The following is a 17892-nucleotide window of genomic DNA, read 5'->3' as shown; positions in this document are numbered from 1 at the left end:
TGATAACCTTCTGGCATTTTTAATCCTTAATAACTCCTCAGTAGATGCAGAATACTCATTCAGTTTGTTTGCTATCTGAGCAGGATCATGAACAGTCAAACCGAACATCGATATCAAGTGGACCAATCTGATTCATCCTCTTCCTTTTAGAGTTTATACAAGTAAGGAAAACCTTGTTTTTCTTAGCCTCCCTTGCCAAAGATTTCTCGTAATCTGCCTTTGCCTGCCTAACCTCCTTTGTGACTTGATTACAGAGTAACTTATATCTGCCATAGGCTTCTGTGTCGCCTGATAATTTATATGCATCCCATGCATTTTTCTTCTCTGCCATGAGTAGCTTCCCCAATTAATTCCTTAAATGCTTCCCACTTAGAATTTGCTATTGGTAACATCATCAGTTGGTCCCACTGTACGGAATTTAAGAACTCTCTGAGACCACTTTAGTCACCTTTATGGAAGCAAAAACCCTTTCCTTTACCCCTCATGGTAATTATAGCTTTAAGTAAATCCCATATCAGTACACTGTGATCACTGCCACCCAGTGGTTCCTTTATAGGCAAATTTTTTTTGATTTGGTAGTTGTTGGCTTCTGTGGCCATACTGCACCTCCCAAGGTTTTTGCAGTACTTTGATCCAAGCCCGAGGCGGGAATCGAACCCGCGACCTTTGGGTTGCCAGGCAAGTACTTTACCCACTCGGCTAGCCCGGTCGGCTTATATGCAAATTCTTAATACAAATGATCACTGCTGATAACCAGATCAAGAGTATTACACTCTCTGGTTGCCTTTTGAACATGCTGCTGCAGAAAACAATCATCCAATAAATCCACAAAAAAGGAAGTTTGCCTTTGGCCAGCAGGTAGTTGATTGGTGGAACAGAGTTCCATCTTGTTGTGGAAGTTGATAGCCTAAATAAATTTAAGGCTGAACTGGACAGGTATTTGGAACGAACGGAGGGGTGAAATGGGAGTGTTTTTTTTTTTTTTTTTTTTTGGCTGATGTTGCATAAGCTCGCTTTCTTGCATAATATGCCTCTACTAATGCTAATATTTGGGAAGTTAAAATCCCCCATTATAAGACATTCTGATTTACTAGCCCACTATTTCTCTGTACAATTCTTCATTGCACTCATTCAAGTCATTAGGCCTATAACATACTCCTACTTTTATTTTTACTTTTGCAGTGCTTATGTCACACCAAACTGACTCAATAGTGTACTGTCCATCTATATCAACTGGATGCACTTCTTTTGATTTTATGTTACCCATTTATGGACAAATTCAATGGAAAGGTTCGGTGAATTACAAGCAGTTGCTCTTGACATCTTAAAGGCTTTTGATCATATTTGGCATAAAAGTCTTCTAAACAAGCTTCCATCTTATGGTTTGCTAATTATTTTTTTTGTAATTGGTTATGCAGTTTTCTCTCTGACCGCTCACTGAGGGTGATGATAGATGGCTCCCTGTCTTTTAACTTCTCCACTAATGCTGGTGTCCCCCAAGGTTTAGTACTTTCCCCCCACTCTTTTCCTCTTGTATATTAATGACCTTCCATTGGCAGGAAATCCTATCCCTAGTTTTGCCGATGATAGCACATTGCATTCCACTTTCCATTTTGAGAAACCTTGCCCTGCTCAATCAGCTTCAACTTCTCGAATATCTGCTACCAATTCCTTAAATGCCAATCTCCAGATAATTTTCCAGTAGGTAAAAGAAAACTTAGTTGATTTCAATCCTTCTAAAACGTCCTGTTTTATATTTTTTTTTTTTTTTTTTTTTTTTTATGAGAACCCCAAACACGAGAGGTATTATAACCTATAGTACTTAGTACCGTGCTTGGGTTGGAGGTTGAGAAGACGAAGAAGATATTTGTTGATATTGGACTTGAACTTCTGTAGATTGTAATTTTCAGGAAATACGTATGAAGGAAGGTTGTTCCAGAAAACGGCAGTTGAATGAATGAATAAATGAGTAAGATGAAAAGTTGGTTCTGTGGGTTTGAAGTTGGACAGTAAATGGATGTTGGCTGGTGGCGGCACGTGTTCGGACTGTTTTGAAAGAGAGAGCGGGAATTATAGAAGCCAATTCAGAAGAACAGTGCCCATGGAAGTATCTGTAGAAGAGGCATGCAGCAGAAACAGTGCGTCTATGAGAAAGCGAGTGGAGAGACTCTGTTAGAGATGAATCATTAATTAACCTAACTGCCCTCTTCTGAATGGAATCAAGAAGCCTGAGAGAGGTTTTGGGGGGACCACCCCAGATGTGGGAACAATATTCCATGGCAGGGCGGATTTGCGATTTATACAGAGTGAGCAGCTGTTTGGGAGAAAAGTAACGCCGAGAGCGAAAGAGAAAACCAAGTTTTTTAGATGCACAGGAAGCAATATTTGTAATGTGCTTGTGCCAAGAGAGATTAGAAGTCAGGGTAATCCCCAAAAGAGATATATCATTTTGCCTAAAAATCGGAGTGTCACTAAAGATAAGCATAGGAGCAGAAGAATCCTTTTTGCGAGATATAAGACAAGATTGAGTTTTAGAAGGGTTGAAATCAACTAAGTTGTCTTTGCCCCACTGGAGAATTACCTGAAGATCGGCATTTAAGGAATTGGCAGCAGATTTTCGAGAACTTGAAGCTGATTGAGCTGGACAAGGTTTCTCAAAATGGAAAGTTGAATGCAATGTGCTATCATCGGCAAAACTATGGATAGGATTTCCAGTCAATGGAAGAAGGTCATTGATATACAAGAGGAAAAGAGTGGGGGAAAGAACTGAACCTTGGGGGACACCGGCATTAGTGGAGAAGTTAGAAGACAGAGAGCCATCTACCATCACCCTCAGTGAGCGATCAGAGAGAAAACTGGATAACCAATTACTAAAAACAGTTGGCAAACCATAAGATGGAAGCTTGTTTAGAAGACCTTTATGCCAAACACGATCAAAAGCCTTTGAGATGTCAAGAGCAACTACTTGTGTTTCACCAAACCTTTCCATTGAATTAGTCCATAAATGGGTAACATAAGCCAGAATATCACCAGTGGATCGACACTGACGGAATCCATACTGGCGATCGTTGATCAGACGGAAGGTTTCTAGGTAATTTAAGAGTTGGTGGTTAATTGATTTCTCCATTACTTTAGAAAGAGTAGAAGTAATTGCAATGGGACGATAATTGGATGGGAGGGATTTGTCACCCTTTTTAGGAACTGGCTGGATATGAGCAAATTTCCAAGCAGAAGGAAAAACACCTTTGGAATAAGAAAATGAAAAAAGGCAGCAAAGAATAGGAGTAAGTTCAGGAGCACAGGTTTTGAGAACAAGTGGAGAAATACCATCAGGACCTGGAGCTTTCTTAGCATCAAGATTCATCAAAATCCTTCTGATATCCTTTTGACGGAAGACCACAGGAGGCATTGAATGGAGCGTGTTAGGAATGGTGGGAGGTGTTTTACCAAGATCATTAATACATGAGCTCGAAGAAAAATGGGATGCTAGCAGGTCAGCTTTATCCTTGGCTGAAGTGACAACAGAACCATCTGGTTTGGACAGAGGTGGGAGCAGAGATGGGCAAAAGTTGCGGCCAATAGCTTCGGCAAGAGACCAGAATGCTCGGCTACCATTAGGGCAAGAAGCAAGTTTTCTACTCTTAGCCTGTTCAAACTCTAGTTTGGACTGATTAATAACTGCTGTACAATTGTTGCGAGCTTTGGTGTAGGCAGAAAATGAAACTGAAGAATTAGAAACAAGCCTATTACGATATGCAACGTTTTTCTCTTGGACAGCCTTAGCACATTTATTGGAAAACCAAGGTTTAGATAAAGGACGAGATTTTAAAGTGGAGTGTGGGATAAAGGATTCCATTCCTGCAAGAATAATTTCACTGACACGATCTGAGCAAACGTTGACATCAGAAGTTTTGAAACAGTAATCAGACCAAGGAAAAGAAGAAAAGAAGTCTTGCAGGTCATCCCATTTTGCATTCTTGTAATGCCAAACAATACGAGGTTGGGAATAGCCATGAGATAAAGGTTCCATTAGAGAAGAGACAATCACCAAGTTGTGATCTGAAGTGCCTAAAGGACCTCTCACTTCAACCTTGTACTTAGAAGGGTTGTTTGTGAGAAAAAGATCAAGCGTATTGGCTGTATGATTAGGATTGTCTGGTATTCTTGTAGGTAAATGAACAATCTGTGCTAGGTCATTAGTAATTGCAAAAGCCTCAGCATCTCGACCTGCTGGGTCGGTGTGACTAGAAAACGGAAGCCAGCTGGAGTTGTGAACGTTAAAATCACCAAGGAAAATTACCTCACTGTTAGGAAAGTTGGACTGGAGAAAGTCAAGTTGCAAAGAGAGGAAGAATTATTTTTGCTAATTATTTTTTTGTAATTGGTTATGCAATTTTCTCTCTGACCGCTCACTGAGGGTGATGATAGATGGCTCCCTGTCTTTTAACTTCTCCACTAATGCTGGTGTCCCCCAAGGTTTAGTACTTTCCCCCCACTCTTTTCCTCTTGTATATTAATGACCTTCCATTGGCAGGAAATCCTATCCCTAGTTTTGCCGATGATAGCACATTGCATTCCACTTTCCATTTTGAGAAACCTTGCCCTGCTCAATCAGCTTCAACTTCTCGAATATCTGCTACCAATTCCTTAAATGCCAATCTCCAGATAATTTTCCAGTAGGTAAAAGAAAACTTAGTTGATTTCAATCCTTCTAAAACGTCCTGTTTTATATCTCGCAAAAAGGATTCTTCTGCTCCTATGCTTATCTTTGGTGACAATCCGATTTCTAGGCAAAATGATATATCTGTTTTGGGGATTACCCTGACTTCTAATCTCTCCTGGCACAAGCACATTACAAATATTGCTTTCTCTGCATCTAAAAAACTTGGTTTTCTCTTTCGCTCTCGGCGTTACTTTTCTTCCAAACAGCTGTTCACTCTGTACAAATTGCAAATCCGCCCTACCATAAACCTCTCTCGGCTTCTAGATTCCATTCAGAAGAGGGCAGTTAGGTTAATTAATGACTCCTCTCTAACAGAGACTCTCCACTCGCTGTCTCCTAGATGTACTATTTCTGCTGCTGCTGCATGCCTTTTCTACAAATACTTCCATGGGCACTTTTCTTCTGAATTGGCTTCTAAAATTCCCGCTCTCTCTCTCTCTCTCTTTCAAAACTTTCCGAAAATGTGCCGCCACCAGTCAACATCCATTTACTATCCAACTTCAAACTCACAGAACCAATTTTTCATCTTCCTCGTTTATTCATTCAACTGCCATTTTTTGGAACAACCTTCCTTCATACGTATTTCCGGAAAATTGCAGTCTACAGAAGTTCAAGTCTAATGTCAACAAATATCTTCTTTCGTCTTCTCAACCTCCAACCCAAGTATGGTACTAAGTACTATAAGTTCTAATACCTCTTGTGTTTGGGGTTTTCATTAAAAAAAAAAAAAAAAAAAAAAAAACACAATTTTCAGCAAGATCTCACCAGGTATTGGTAAGAGAAGATTCTGCTCAAGTAAATTTACACAAAAGTCTGAGTAAATCAGATTTGCCATGTAATGCATCAATTTCATACTGTAGAGACATTTCACGAGCTTTGTGAAAAGCTCGTGAAATGTCTTTACCAAATAAAAAGCACTGCTATAAAAAATATAATGCTATATATTTATTTAAAGTCTATGCCATGACATACCTGGTTGCATCCTTTTTTGGGGCTTCATCAACAGATAAGTAGGCCCCATTAAAACCTGACCAACTAAGTGAAGAGATACATCCACAATATGGGAGATGACAAATGGTACAGTGATTAAATATCAATAAATTTAGTGCAAAAGCCACATGCACTGAGAGCTATAGAAAATTCTTGGTCATAATGCTTGAAGTATTGGGGATATTAATGCAGCATTTACACAAAGTTAGCATGTGTGTGCACGCACATACCCCCCCCACCCTTGAATCTTTGAAATCTCTACATAATATGTATACCAATACATATTATGTAGAGATTAGTAACTTTCACTAATTAACATCTCAAATACTTAAGGTGAGATAGCAGGACTCAGCACAAAATCCAGAAACACTGCTAACTGTTAACTATTAGTATAAGAAATGGCAAAATGATGCAAGGAAGCAAGCTTATATAGCATCTGCCAAAAAAAAAAAAAAGAAAAAAAAAAAAGTCCACTTTATTTGCTTGCCTCTTCTACTGTATAACCTATACACTCCTTCTTGTAATTTATTTAAGCCACCTACTTCCATAATGGTAAATAAATGTTTATTCCAACGATTAGCATTAGCAAAGGCACATGATGCAAGAAAGAGCTGCTTATATAGCATCAGCCAAAAAAAAAAAAAAAAAAAAATCCTTATTTCACCTATCCACTCACTCCAAATGTTTGTTAAGTTCTGCCTTGAATTTATTTAAGCTATCAACTTCTATAATGACAGATGGAAGTTTGTTCCAGCAATCAAACACCCGCTGGCTAAAGGCAAACTTCCACACATCTATCCTACAACATCTTTCCTCAATTTGAATTTATGCCCTCGCAGGCATTTATTCTGAGCAAGAGGGAAAATCCCATCCACATTGAACATGCCCAAACGATTCAAGGCTTCGCACACCTCAATCAGATAACCTCGCAGGTGCCTAGTCTCCAGACACTGTAATTTGCAAAATTTGTTCCACTCACTAATATCGTTGCCCTTCTCTGTACTCTTCCAACAGCTCTACATCCTTCTTAAAATGAGGCCTCCAGACCTGTATACAGTACTCAAGGTGAGGCCTGACCATTGCCTTATACAAGGGGATAATCACCTCCTTATCCCTGCTAGAAAAATTCCTGCATATCATTGACAAGACACCATGAGCTACTCTTGCAGACCATCTGCACTGTTCAGAAAACTTCATCTCTGCCTGCAAAATTACCCCCAGGTCCTTTTCATTCGCTACCACTGAGTGTGGTACCACAGAGTTGATACGTTACTCTGGGATTACTGCTTCCCATATGTAGTACTTTACATCTGTCAATGTTAAACTTCATTTGCCACCTCTCAGCCCATCTGCTCAACTTTTCTAAATCCTATTGTAGCAGTATACTGTCATTTGTGTCATTAACAACCCTGCCAACCTTCGTATCATCTGCCAACTTGGACATTAAGCCTGATATACCATCATCACTATCATTAATAAATACAGAAAGCAACAATGGACCCAACAGTGAACCCTGAGGAACTCATCTAATAACATTAGTCCACGAAGATCAGTATCTGTTTATTACCACTCTCTGTCTCCTCCCACTCAACCATCCCTTTATCCATATCAGCAATTTGCCTCCAATGCCACACTGCTCCAATTTGTGCAGCAATCTTCCATGTGCAACAGTATCAAAGGCTTTTCTGAGATCTAAATATATGATATCAAAGTTATTCTTTGCAAACAGTTCTTTTGTGACTACATCATAGTATCCAATCAAATTAGTAAGACAAGATTTCCCCTTAACAAGCCCATGCTGTTTCCGAGCTATAACTGAAATCTTGTTTAGATGATCCTGCAATGCTTCTTTAACCAGTGCCTCTATTAATTTCCTTGGAACAGAAGTTAAACTAACAGGTCTGTAATTACCTGTGTCTCCCTTTGATCCTCCTTTGTGGATTGGGGTCACATTTTCACATCTCCAGCCCATGGGTACCTCCTCTGAGTCCAGGATAGCTCTCATAATTATAGCTAAGGGTTTGCTTACTTCCTTTGTCACCTCCTTTAATATAACTGGATAGATACCATCCACTCCAGGTGCCTTTCTTGTGTTTATCTTCAAAAATTTCTCCTCCACTTTGCTCTCAGTTATTACAAGATTATCTAGCTTAATTCACGTCTGGCATTCCCCTCCCTGAAAAACTCCTCATGTGTGAATGTAGATTCAAAATATTCATTCAGTTTGTTTGCTACCTGAACAGGATCACCAACAGTTGAACCATCAATATCAAGTGGACCAATCTGATTCATCCTATTCCTTTTAGAGTTTATATAAATAAAGAAAATATTGCTGTTTTTCTTAGCATCTTTTGCCAAAGATTTCTCATAATCTGCCTTCGCCTGCCTAACCTCCTTTGTAACTTGGTTACAAACCAGCTTAAATCTAACATAGGCTTCTGTGTCACATGTTAATTTATATGTATCCCATAAATTTTTCTTCTCTGTCACACGTCTAATTAGTTCATCTGACATCCATTTAGGCCTAAATCTTGAACAATATTTCTTTGTTAGTATGAAAAGCCTAGTAGCTTCCAAGATTAATTCTTTGAATGCTTCCCATTTTGAATTTGCTGTGGTAACGTCATTCGTTGGTTCCACCGTATAGAACAGTGGTTTTCAACTGGGGTGTCGTGGCACCTGAGGGTGCCGCAAAAACATTCTAGGGAAGCCACGTAATTTGGGTTTAAGTTACTAACCTTTTTTTTTTTTTTTTTTTTAATTTCATTATAATTCATTATATCTCACACAAAAAGTTTATTTTATTTCAAAAAGGTGTGCAGTACCTTTTTAATTTTGGGGTGATCTATAATTGAAGTTTACTTAGTACCTCTATATAAAGAATAAAATTATTAGAGTATATATAATTTGTATTGTGAAATGTAATTTTTAAAATTATATTATTGTAATAACTATCATATATATATATATATATATGCAGAGAGAGAGAAGGCACCTCCATAGCCATGTGGGCAGGTGCAGCAGGGTGTAGCACACATTTCTTGATTAAGACCGGGGTTCGAGCCCGTGACCACCAAATACGGAAAGGTCAGGGAATGACCACCACATATCCCCAGGCAATATGGCCTTAGTTGCTAATGCTCCTAAAAACCAAATAACAAACAACAAAGAAACAAACAGCAGAGAGAGAATCGGATCTAAAAGGCAGAAAATTGAGTAGGGGTGCCGTTATTAAAAGAAGGTTGAAAACCACTGGTACAGAATTTAAATACTGTCTCAGACCACCGTAGTCACCTTTATGTAAGCAAAAATCCTTCCTTTTACCCTTGATGGTAGTTATCTCTTTGAGTAAATCCCACTTCAGCACACTGTGATCACTGCCACCTAGTGGTTCCTTTATCTGCAGATTCTTGATGCATGAAGAATCACTACTGATAATCAGATCAAGAGTACTACTCCTTCTAGTTGCCTCCTGAACAGGCTGCTGTACAAAACAATCTTCCAATAAATCCACAAAAGCCTTGCTAGTGTGTGAGTGACCAACCCACAAATTCCACTCAATATCTGTAAAATTAAAATACCCCATTATAACACACTCTAATTTACTGGCCCACTATTTCTCTGCACAATTGCTCACTATACTCATCAGATGAATTAGGCCTATAACACACACCTACTCTTATTTTTCTTTTCCCAGTGTTTATGTCACACCAAACAGACTCAACATTGCATTGTCCACCCACATCAATTGGATGCACTTCCTTAGATTTTATGTGTTTCTTAACTAACAGCATAACCCTTCCTCCCTTCCTGTCTATCCTTTCTGTACCCATTGTACTCCCCAAATTCCAGTTCTGCACTGCTTATGTGTGACACCATGTCTCTGATATCCCAACAATATCTACTTTTGATGTCTTGACTAGCACTTCAAGCTCATCGAATTTATTAACTATATTCCTAGCATTGGTGTACATGCAAGTATACATGCACCTGTTTCTACTCTTAGTTACCCTAACACAGCCCATGTATTTACTTGTTCCACTATGACTCCCAGCAGTTCTGGAAATTCCCATTACCTTGCTTTCCAGGCTGCTGCTCAATTGTATTTCAATAGAAGTATTGCAAGAATCACTTTTACCTCTGCCAGCGGCTACTGTTAATCTATTTGTCCATGTATCCCCCCAAGCTAGCAGTTTTCCGAACCACCTAACTCTGCCTCAATAGCATCAGCAAATATTCTTGCACCCTTTCTATTTAAGTGTATCCCATCCCTGCAGAAGCAGTCTCTCCTGTTAACAAGTGCAGACCAGGCTGAGAAAAATTCTACCCCTTGAGCCTTGCACAATCTTTCCAGGGCCGAATTGATCGACAAGGCTCTCATCATATATTCCTATTGTGTCTGGGCAAAATTACAGACACTTTCAAATTCAACCCTAACTCACGGCTTTTTGTCAGCATAGTCATGTACTTGTTAAGTAATTCTGCCGGTCTCCTACTCTTAATATCATTAGTGCCAACATGTACAACAATATCACCCTTTGTGCCCTTAAAGGATGATATCTGCCCTACAACATCATCAATTGCCCCTGGTAGACATACTCAGGTCCTGTTCCATCTATCCTTTTTGCACAATGCTCCCCATTTCCCTGACAATAGAGTCATCTACAACAATAAGTTCCTTTGGGACCAGCGCATTCTGCCTTGGGGGTTGCCACTGTGTTGCGTGATGTTCAAGTGCAAGCTCTGGCATTGATGTGGGCAGCTGAGAGCTTGATGGGCCCCTCAATTTAAATCCATCGAGGGCATCCACCTTGTCCTTCAAGCTCTCATATAAGCCCACAACAACGCCGAGTTGGCACCTGATTTCCTTGCACTCCTTACATCGTGCACACACAAAGACATTTCCCTTGGCAATATCATGTCCCGTTCCCGATTGTTCCACAAACATTAAACAAGCAGTGCATTTCAATAGACTGTGATTCAGAGGACAACCGCACCCCCCCTCAGTTCTCCCCTGAGCCACAGCACTTCCACTAGTTTGAGCCTTTTGCTTTGCTGCTCTGGTCTGAGTCATGATTTTTATTCAAGTTCAATAAAATTTCAATACAAAATATAACCCTAAACCTATATCCAATGCAGTTATGACACTATATGTATTTCAGTATCAAATATTATCTCTGAGTTATGTTATATGACTTTCTTATCCCCTGTCAACTTGTATATATTAATTTATGATGTTACATTTGTAATAACTAGGTCGCTATATTTATTTAGTTAAAAAAGTACAATTCGATTGACAATGAAATTTAATAAGATTAATAAATTTTACTGATTAATTGATACTACTATACTCGCTATCTAGTCTTCCGTTAAACCTTACACTAGCACACGTATCTTATAACAATGATGGCAAGTTACAACTGGTTGTTTTCTGGCTGAAGGCAATCTTTTGAATATATATTTTGCAACTAACTTTTTTCATTTAAAAATGTCCCCTTCTATGTGTATGTCACTGAAGAAAGACTAAAGATACCATCACCATTTGGTTTACTTTAACTCTTTCAAAACTTTAAATACTTAAGTTAGATCACAGATATCCAGTTTACAGATACTGCACTTTACAGAAGCCATCTTGCACTCTCTTGAACAGATTTATATCCTTTCTAAAATGAAGTTTCCAAACCTGTGAGCACTATTCAAAATTTTATGCAATGCATGCTTTACTAAATGAGATAATCATGCCTTTGTGCTAACAAAGTTCCTATGCATATCACAGTCTGACATTGCAGACAGATTACTAGAACAACTCATGAGTTGTTCTAGTAACCTGTCTGCAATGTCAGACTGTACAACTGCCCCAAGGTCTTTTCACATTATCAACAACCTTAAGTGCTACCCAAATGATATTATTTGGGGATTACAACTACCCAAATGCAATATCTTGGATTTATCAATATAAAACCCCAATTACTATATTTTAGCCCATCTGCCTAATTTATTTAGATCTCCTTGAAATACCTTATCACGATTAATGCCATCCCTCTGTATCATCAGCAAACTTCGATCAAAAACTAAATACACACATCACCATTAATAAACATTAAATGTAGTAAAGCGGCACAAAACCATATCCTTAAGTATCCCACAAGTAGTCCAAGAAGAGCAGTGGTCACTTATAATATTTATTTGTTCCACTGTTGATCAGAAGAGCAACTGTGATTAAAATATTTGTAATCAGATATTTCATAAATGTTTTATTTAGATATTTACCCTTAGTATCATAATTGCAGCATCTAGAACGTAGACATTCGTTGGTGACTAACCAAAGTGTATAAATTTTCAGAGGGGTAAAGTAAAGCAATGGTTAGGCCATATCTATAATGCTTCATGCAGGTTTGGAAATCACATTTTAGGAAGGATACAGATCTGTTGGAAAGGATGCAAAAACAGAGCAACAAGATTAGTTGAGGAAAAGAAAGGATATTCTTAAAAAGAAAGTCTGGGGTTCCATAAAATGTAGCATCTGGAAAGTACACATTTGTGTAGTGACCTAACTGAAGTATATAAAGCTATAAAACGGTTAAGTTAGGACATAAATTTAAAATGAAAATGATGCTTGCAGAATGGATGTGTGGAAATTTGCCTTCAGCCAGAGAGTAATATTTATTGTTGTTTGTTATTTGGTTTTTAGGAGCATCAGCAACTAAGGCCATATTGCTCCGGGGATATGGCGGTGGTCATTCCCTGACCTTTCCGCATCCTCTGTATTTGGTGGTCATGGGCTCGAACCCCGGTCTAATCAAGAAGCGTGTGCTACGCACTGCTGCTCCTGCCCACCTGGCTACGGAGGCGCGTAATATTTATTCCGCTAATAGCTGGAATAAACTTCCACGAAGTGTTTAGGATGTCAATAGTGTAAATAAATTTAACCTGGCAGTGGTAACACTCCCCTTTTTATCAAAAACAGTGGCTGGACACCTGCAAGTGCCCATTTTTAAAAATTTTTTTAGAAAACATTTGGGGATTTTCTAAATTCTTTTTTGAACAATGGCAATATTTCATCTTCTTTAAACGTAATATTTACTGCATGCACCTTCTTAAGTTTAAAAAATATATTAAAATTTTTAAAACTGTGTTTTACACCTTTCATTTTCAAAATATATATTAAATTTGCTAATAATTACAAAAAAATGCACTAGATATAAAACAGAAATATCAGTCTCATCTCTTCCATTTTCCAATTTAAATGACTTAAATGTGTAAAATTTCAAACTACACAAGCACATATATTTCTGTTTATGATGCATATAAATATTACTTAAAAAATTTAAGAAACATTATGTATTGCCATTTGTCTGGTACTGTGAAGTTATCAAGCAAGATTCATATAGCTGCAAAAATGTTGGCAGTGCACCTGACAAGTTCTTGCAACCAATTTCCATGCAAAAACTGTAAGAAACCATTTAAGTAAAAGCTTGACAATATTTAGGAGGTAGAAACAATTTCTGAATTTTAATAATTGAGTAATAGTTAATGTGGGAACATTATTTTCAAGGGGCACCTGAAAATAACATTCAGCACTACTGAACACAGCATTACTGTCATGTTAATTAAAGAAGGATCAGACAAACTGTTAGAAGGAAAGGGAAAATTAATCAGGTAAAATTTTTTTTGGCTAATTCTGTATAAGTTTTGCTTCATGTATCTGTGAAAAAAAAATTGCTTATCAGGTATAAATACCTTGACCAACAAATGATTTTCGTAGGTATAATTCGCCATTATCGTGGGTGATTCCAAAAACCTCGGGGACTGCAGTATTGTTAGTTTTATACAAACTATATTCCAGCATTGCAGCTAATCCATCATCCTGATCAACTGCATGAACCTAAAATCAATAATGAAATATGATATAAAGTGATGAAACAACCAGAACCTATACTTCTCTTTTTAAACCTAGGTCACTTTATAACAAAACACCATATTTTCATAAATACCCTATGCCCAGTTTTTTAAAACATTGACAAGAAAAAATATTTGGATTTATTTTCTATCAGCAACATGCCTGCTGATTATTTCTGTGCCTTGAGTTTTCAGTTTTTTGCTAATTTCAAAAGATTGTAAATGCATGTCATTAGCAATTATGTGAAGCAGAATTTATACATGATATTTTACAGGTTATTTCACTGGTAATGGGTGCCAAAATTATAAAACACAATCTTGAACTGCACAAAATGGGCTGGACAATTTCTGTCATGGGTAACAGATTAATGTGCTCCACTACCTTTCATTCCCACTGACCAGTAAACAGTCGTGGTGTTATAATCTATTTCAGTGCCATCAAAATCACATGATCCTGATATCTGAATAAATTGGATACATTGCTAAGAAACAAAAGTGTTCATTTCCAAAAGAAAGAATATAACTTTTTTATGCAGCAAAACATTAAGTCAAATTTAAATATATATTGGTAATAAACAAAATGCTTCTTTTAGGCTACAGCCAGTTGAAAAAATAAAAATACTAAAGGTAATAAAAACAATTAATAATAAAAATTCACTTGTTGGCCATAGCCTTAGGAAAAATGTCAACTTAAGATTAAATATGTGAATAAAGCCATGCCCAAATTTTTCATTCATTCTCTTTTTTTTTTTTTTTTTTTTTTTTTTTTTTTGGAAAAAGATGCATGGGTATTTAAGAAAACATGGTAATATTAATAGGTGAAGAGGTAAATGCATGAAAGAATAAAAAGTATATCTGTATTATTGTTCTTTTCTTGTGTTATAAAAGAAATTCAATAATCTAAGATAATGAAATTATCATTTAAAAGGGCAAAAAATTAAACTAGATCTGGATAACACCATTGCAGAATTCAAAAGCAAGAAAATGACAGTGTAGCTGTATCTACAAAGTTCTTATTTTCTTAAATTTCTTTTATTCATTGTTAATAATAATCCATTTCAAAATTTAAGATTTAGCATTAAATATGTTGCTAAGTCTAGTTACACTGCATATACACTGTAAGTAGGACTCACAATACCAGTAGAAATCATAATACTGAAATCATAATAATTGAATTCATGTTTAAAATCAAAGTTTTATTACAATAATAAATATTCTGGTAAAAAATTATTAAAAATGCAGTTAATCTATAAACAAAAATATATACATATTGATACTGCAAATTTTATTACATTTATTAGTAAAGTGAGCACATAAGAAACATAAGCAATCAATAGTGTTAGAGTTTAAACTAGATTTAATTTTGGTACATAATTTGATTAGCAGCAGAAAATGCCCTTTCAGATTATATGCTGGATGATGCTACTGTACTGAGATAGTCATAGATGAGTTGCAGGTTTAGCTGCTTTATTCCCTCACCTTCATTCAAATAATCTTGTTTGCTTTTTAACCATATTTTCTAGACTTTGAACTTTTTTAGCAGAAAGAGTTAAGTCTTTTATTAATTGACAATTCAAGTTTATTTTTTAATGACTATCTCATTAGAGTCAAGCAGTTTCTTATTTTGGAAAGAATTTGCATGGAACAGAACACTGATGTTCTGTACCATGTTGGTCTTCTAAGGTATATCTGAAGCTGAATTCTGTTCATCATTTTCTGAAGGAGAAAAGTTTTTATTAAACTAAGTATAATTTTCACTATAGTATCTTTACTATTGTTGTTGTTATTTGGTTGGTTTTTTTTTTTTTTTAGGAGCATTAGCAACTAAGGCCATATTGCTCCGGGATATGCGGTGGTCATTCCCTGACCTTTCCGCATCCTCTGTATTTGGTGGTGACGGGCTCGAACCCCGGTCTAATTAAGAAGTGTATGCTACGCGCTGCTGCTCCGTCCCACCTGGCTACGGAGGCACCTGTTGTTATTTGTTTTTTAGGAGTATTAGCAACTAAGGCCATATTGCTCCGGGGATATGCAGTGGTCATTTTCTGACCTTTCCACATCTGCCGTATTTGGTGGTCACGGGTTCGAACTCCGGTCTAATCAAGAAGTAGTGTGCTACGCACTGCTGCTCCTGCCCACCTGGCTATGGAGGTGCATTATCTTTACTAGGTATGGGAAATAATTTGCTATCATCTTGTGTCCCACTTTGCAAATACTGAAGAACCTGTGATAAATTTGTACGCTTCTGTGAAATACAGAGTTTCAAGGCCGTATGCAATTCTCTAGCTATTTCAGAATTTTGATTGCCAAGAGTTTACATCATAAATTTTATGGCAACATTTGCAGTTAAAAGATTGCTTCTTTGGACCATAGCACATATGGTGCTAATTTTATAGGCATTAGTGTAGATATTCCAGCAGATATTAAATTAATAATAATCTAAATCAGTTAAAGCTTTCTGCACACAATATCTCAACTCAAAAAATCTTTCAAGCATGGACAGTAAACTGTTCTAATGGGTCTTGGAACCTAATTGCAATACAATTTCATTGCCAAATTCTGCTGCAATATACTTTTATAAATATTTATCATTTTTGGTTGGTGAGCTTCTAAAAATTAACTACTATTCTTATTTTTGTTCGTGATAATTATGTCATGACTCGCTGTCACACACTGTTGTTATAAAACTACCTCACTAACAGAAAAATATTTTAAGATTTTTATAATACTTTATAATCTCTGAAATTATTCATTAACATTCAATATTTACTTTTTCTTTTGTGTGCAACAAAGTGTCTAGCCAGATCAGAGTTTCTGGATGTTTTCAGATTTCCGTTACATTTGTATGGTGTATAACAATCGCTCAGTTGCAAATTCAGTAATATCAATGATTTATTGTTATCGATTTTGTAACCTTTATGTGAATAAATCATAAACAATAATTTTTTTGAATTAGTACCGAAAAAATGGAAAAAAATGACCATCCCCAGTATTGTAAGCCCCAACTGTAAACGAATGGACAATGAAAAATTCTTAATTAAAAAAAAAAAAAAAAAAAATTATATATATACACTTCTCTGCAAGTAAATCTGATTATTAAAGTTATTATTCAGTCTGTGGCAGTGACTCCTCCATGGGAGTTTACTATACCACTGGAGAACAGAAACTAAAATAAACTAAAACTGCAGTGGAAATAGAAAATACCAAATTATACTAAAAACCCCAAGGGAAAAAAAGTGGAAAATGACACTAACCTGAGAGTTTTTATACACCTTATGACGCAACCCCAAAGAATAAATTTATTTACCAAAACTCACAAATAAGATAATTTTTGTCAAATTATATTTTAAAACAGAGATGATCAAAGAAATATTTTACCTAAATATTTAAAATTGTAACAATTTAGTAAGCAAATTTGTATTATGTGTAGAGATATATACTATATATGTGTGTATTTAGAAGGTAGTAGTATTAGTAGTAGCATGTGATGCAAGAAAGCAAATGTATGAGCTTATGCAGCATCAGCCAAAAAAAAAAAAAAAAAAAATATCACACCATTCCCTCCAAATGCCTGTCCAGTTCCTCCTTAAATTTATTCACCCTATCAACTTCCACAACGACAGATGGAAGTTTGTTCCAGCAATTAACCACCCGCTGGCTAAAGGCAAATTTCTGCACATCTAATCGACATCTGTCTTTTCTTAATTTGAATTTATGCCCCCTTAGGTTCGTAATCTGAACAAGTGGAAGGATCCCATCAGAATTCAGCGTGCTGAACCCATTCAAGGCCTTATACACCTCAATCAGATCACCGCGCAGGTGCCTAGTCTTCAGCCACTGCAATTTGCAGAACTTAAGCCTCTCTTGATAAGAGGATCCCTTCATTCCCCTCACCAATCTTGTTGCCCTTCTCTGTACACGCTCAAGTAAATCTACATCCTTCCTAAAATGAGGCCTCCAGACCTGTATGCAGTACTCAAGGCGTGGCCTGACCATTGCCTTATACAGAGGGATAATCACCTCCTTTTCCCTGCTAGCAAAATTCCTATATATCATTGACAAAACCCCATGACCTGCCCTGGCAACCTGTCTGCATTGCTCAGAAAACTTCATATCTGACTGCACAATTACTCCCAGGTCTTTTTCATTTTCTACCACCTTAAGTGTAGTACCACACAGTTGGTACGTTTCTCTGGGGTTACTTATGCAGTACTTTGCATTTGTCAAGGTTAAACTTCAGTTGCCACTTCTTAGCCCATCTGCCCAAATTATCTAGATCC

The 17892-nt window shown here is 36.9% G+C and overlaps 1 protein-coding gene across 1 annotated transcript in view; it reads right to left on the bottom strand.

Moving 5' to 3' along the window:
- Positions 1 to 17892, bottom strand: part of LOC150076295 (fat-like cadherin-related tumor suppressor homolog) — a 780225-nt gene that overhangs the window by 267962 nt on the left and 494371 nt on the right. Inside the window, exon 18 of the mRNA XM_090387312.1 lies at positions 13454 to 13598. Within this exon, the coding sequence (XP_090243438.1) occupies positions 13454 to 13598 (145 nt within the window). The remainder of the gene's footprint in view (positions 1 to 13453; positions 13599 to 17892) is intronic.

This window comes from Mastigoproctus giganteus, chromosome 13 (genome assembly GCF_048544385.1).
Source record: "Mastigoproctus giganteus isolate SK-2022 chromosome 13, ASM4854438v1, whole genome shotgun sequence".
Classification (NCBI taxonomy): domain Eukaryota; kingdom Metazoa; phylum Arthropoda; class Arachnida; order Uropygi; family Thelyphonidae; genus Mastigoproctus; species Mastigoproctus giganteus.
This window is presented reverse-complemented; position numbering and strand designations above follow the sequence as displayed.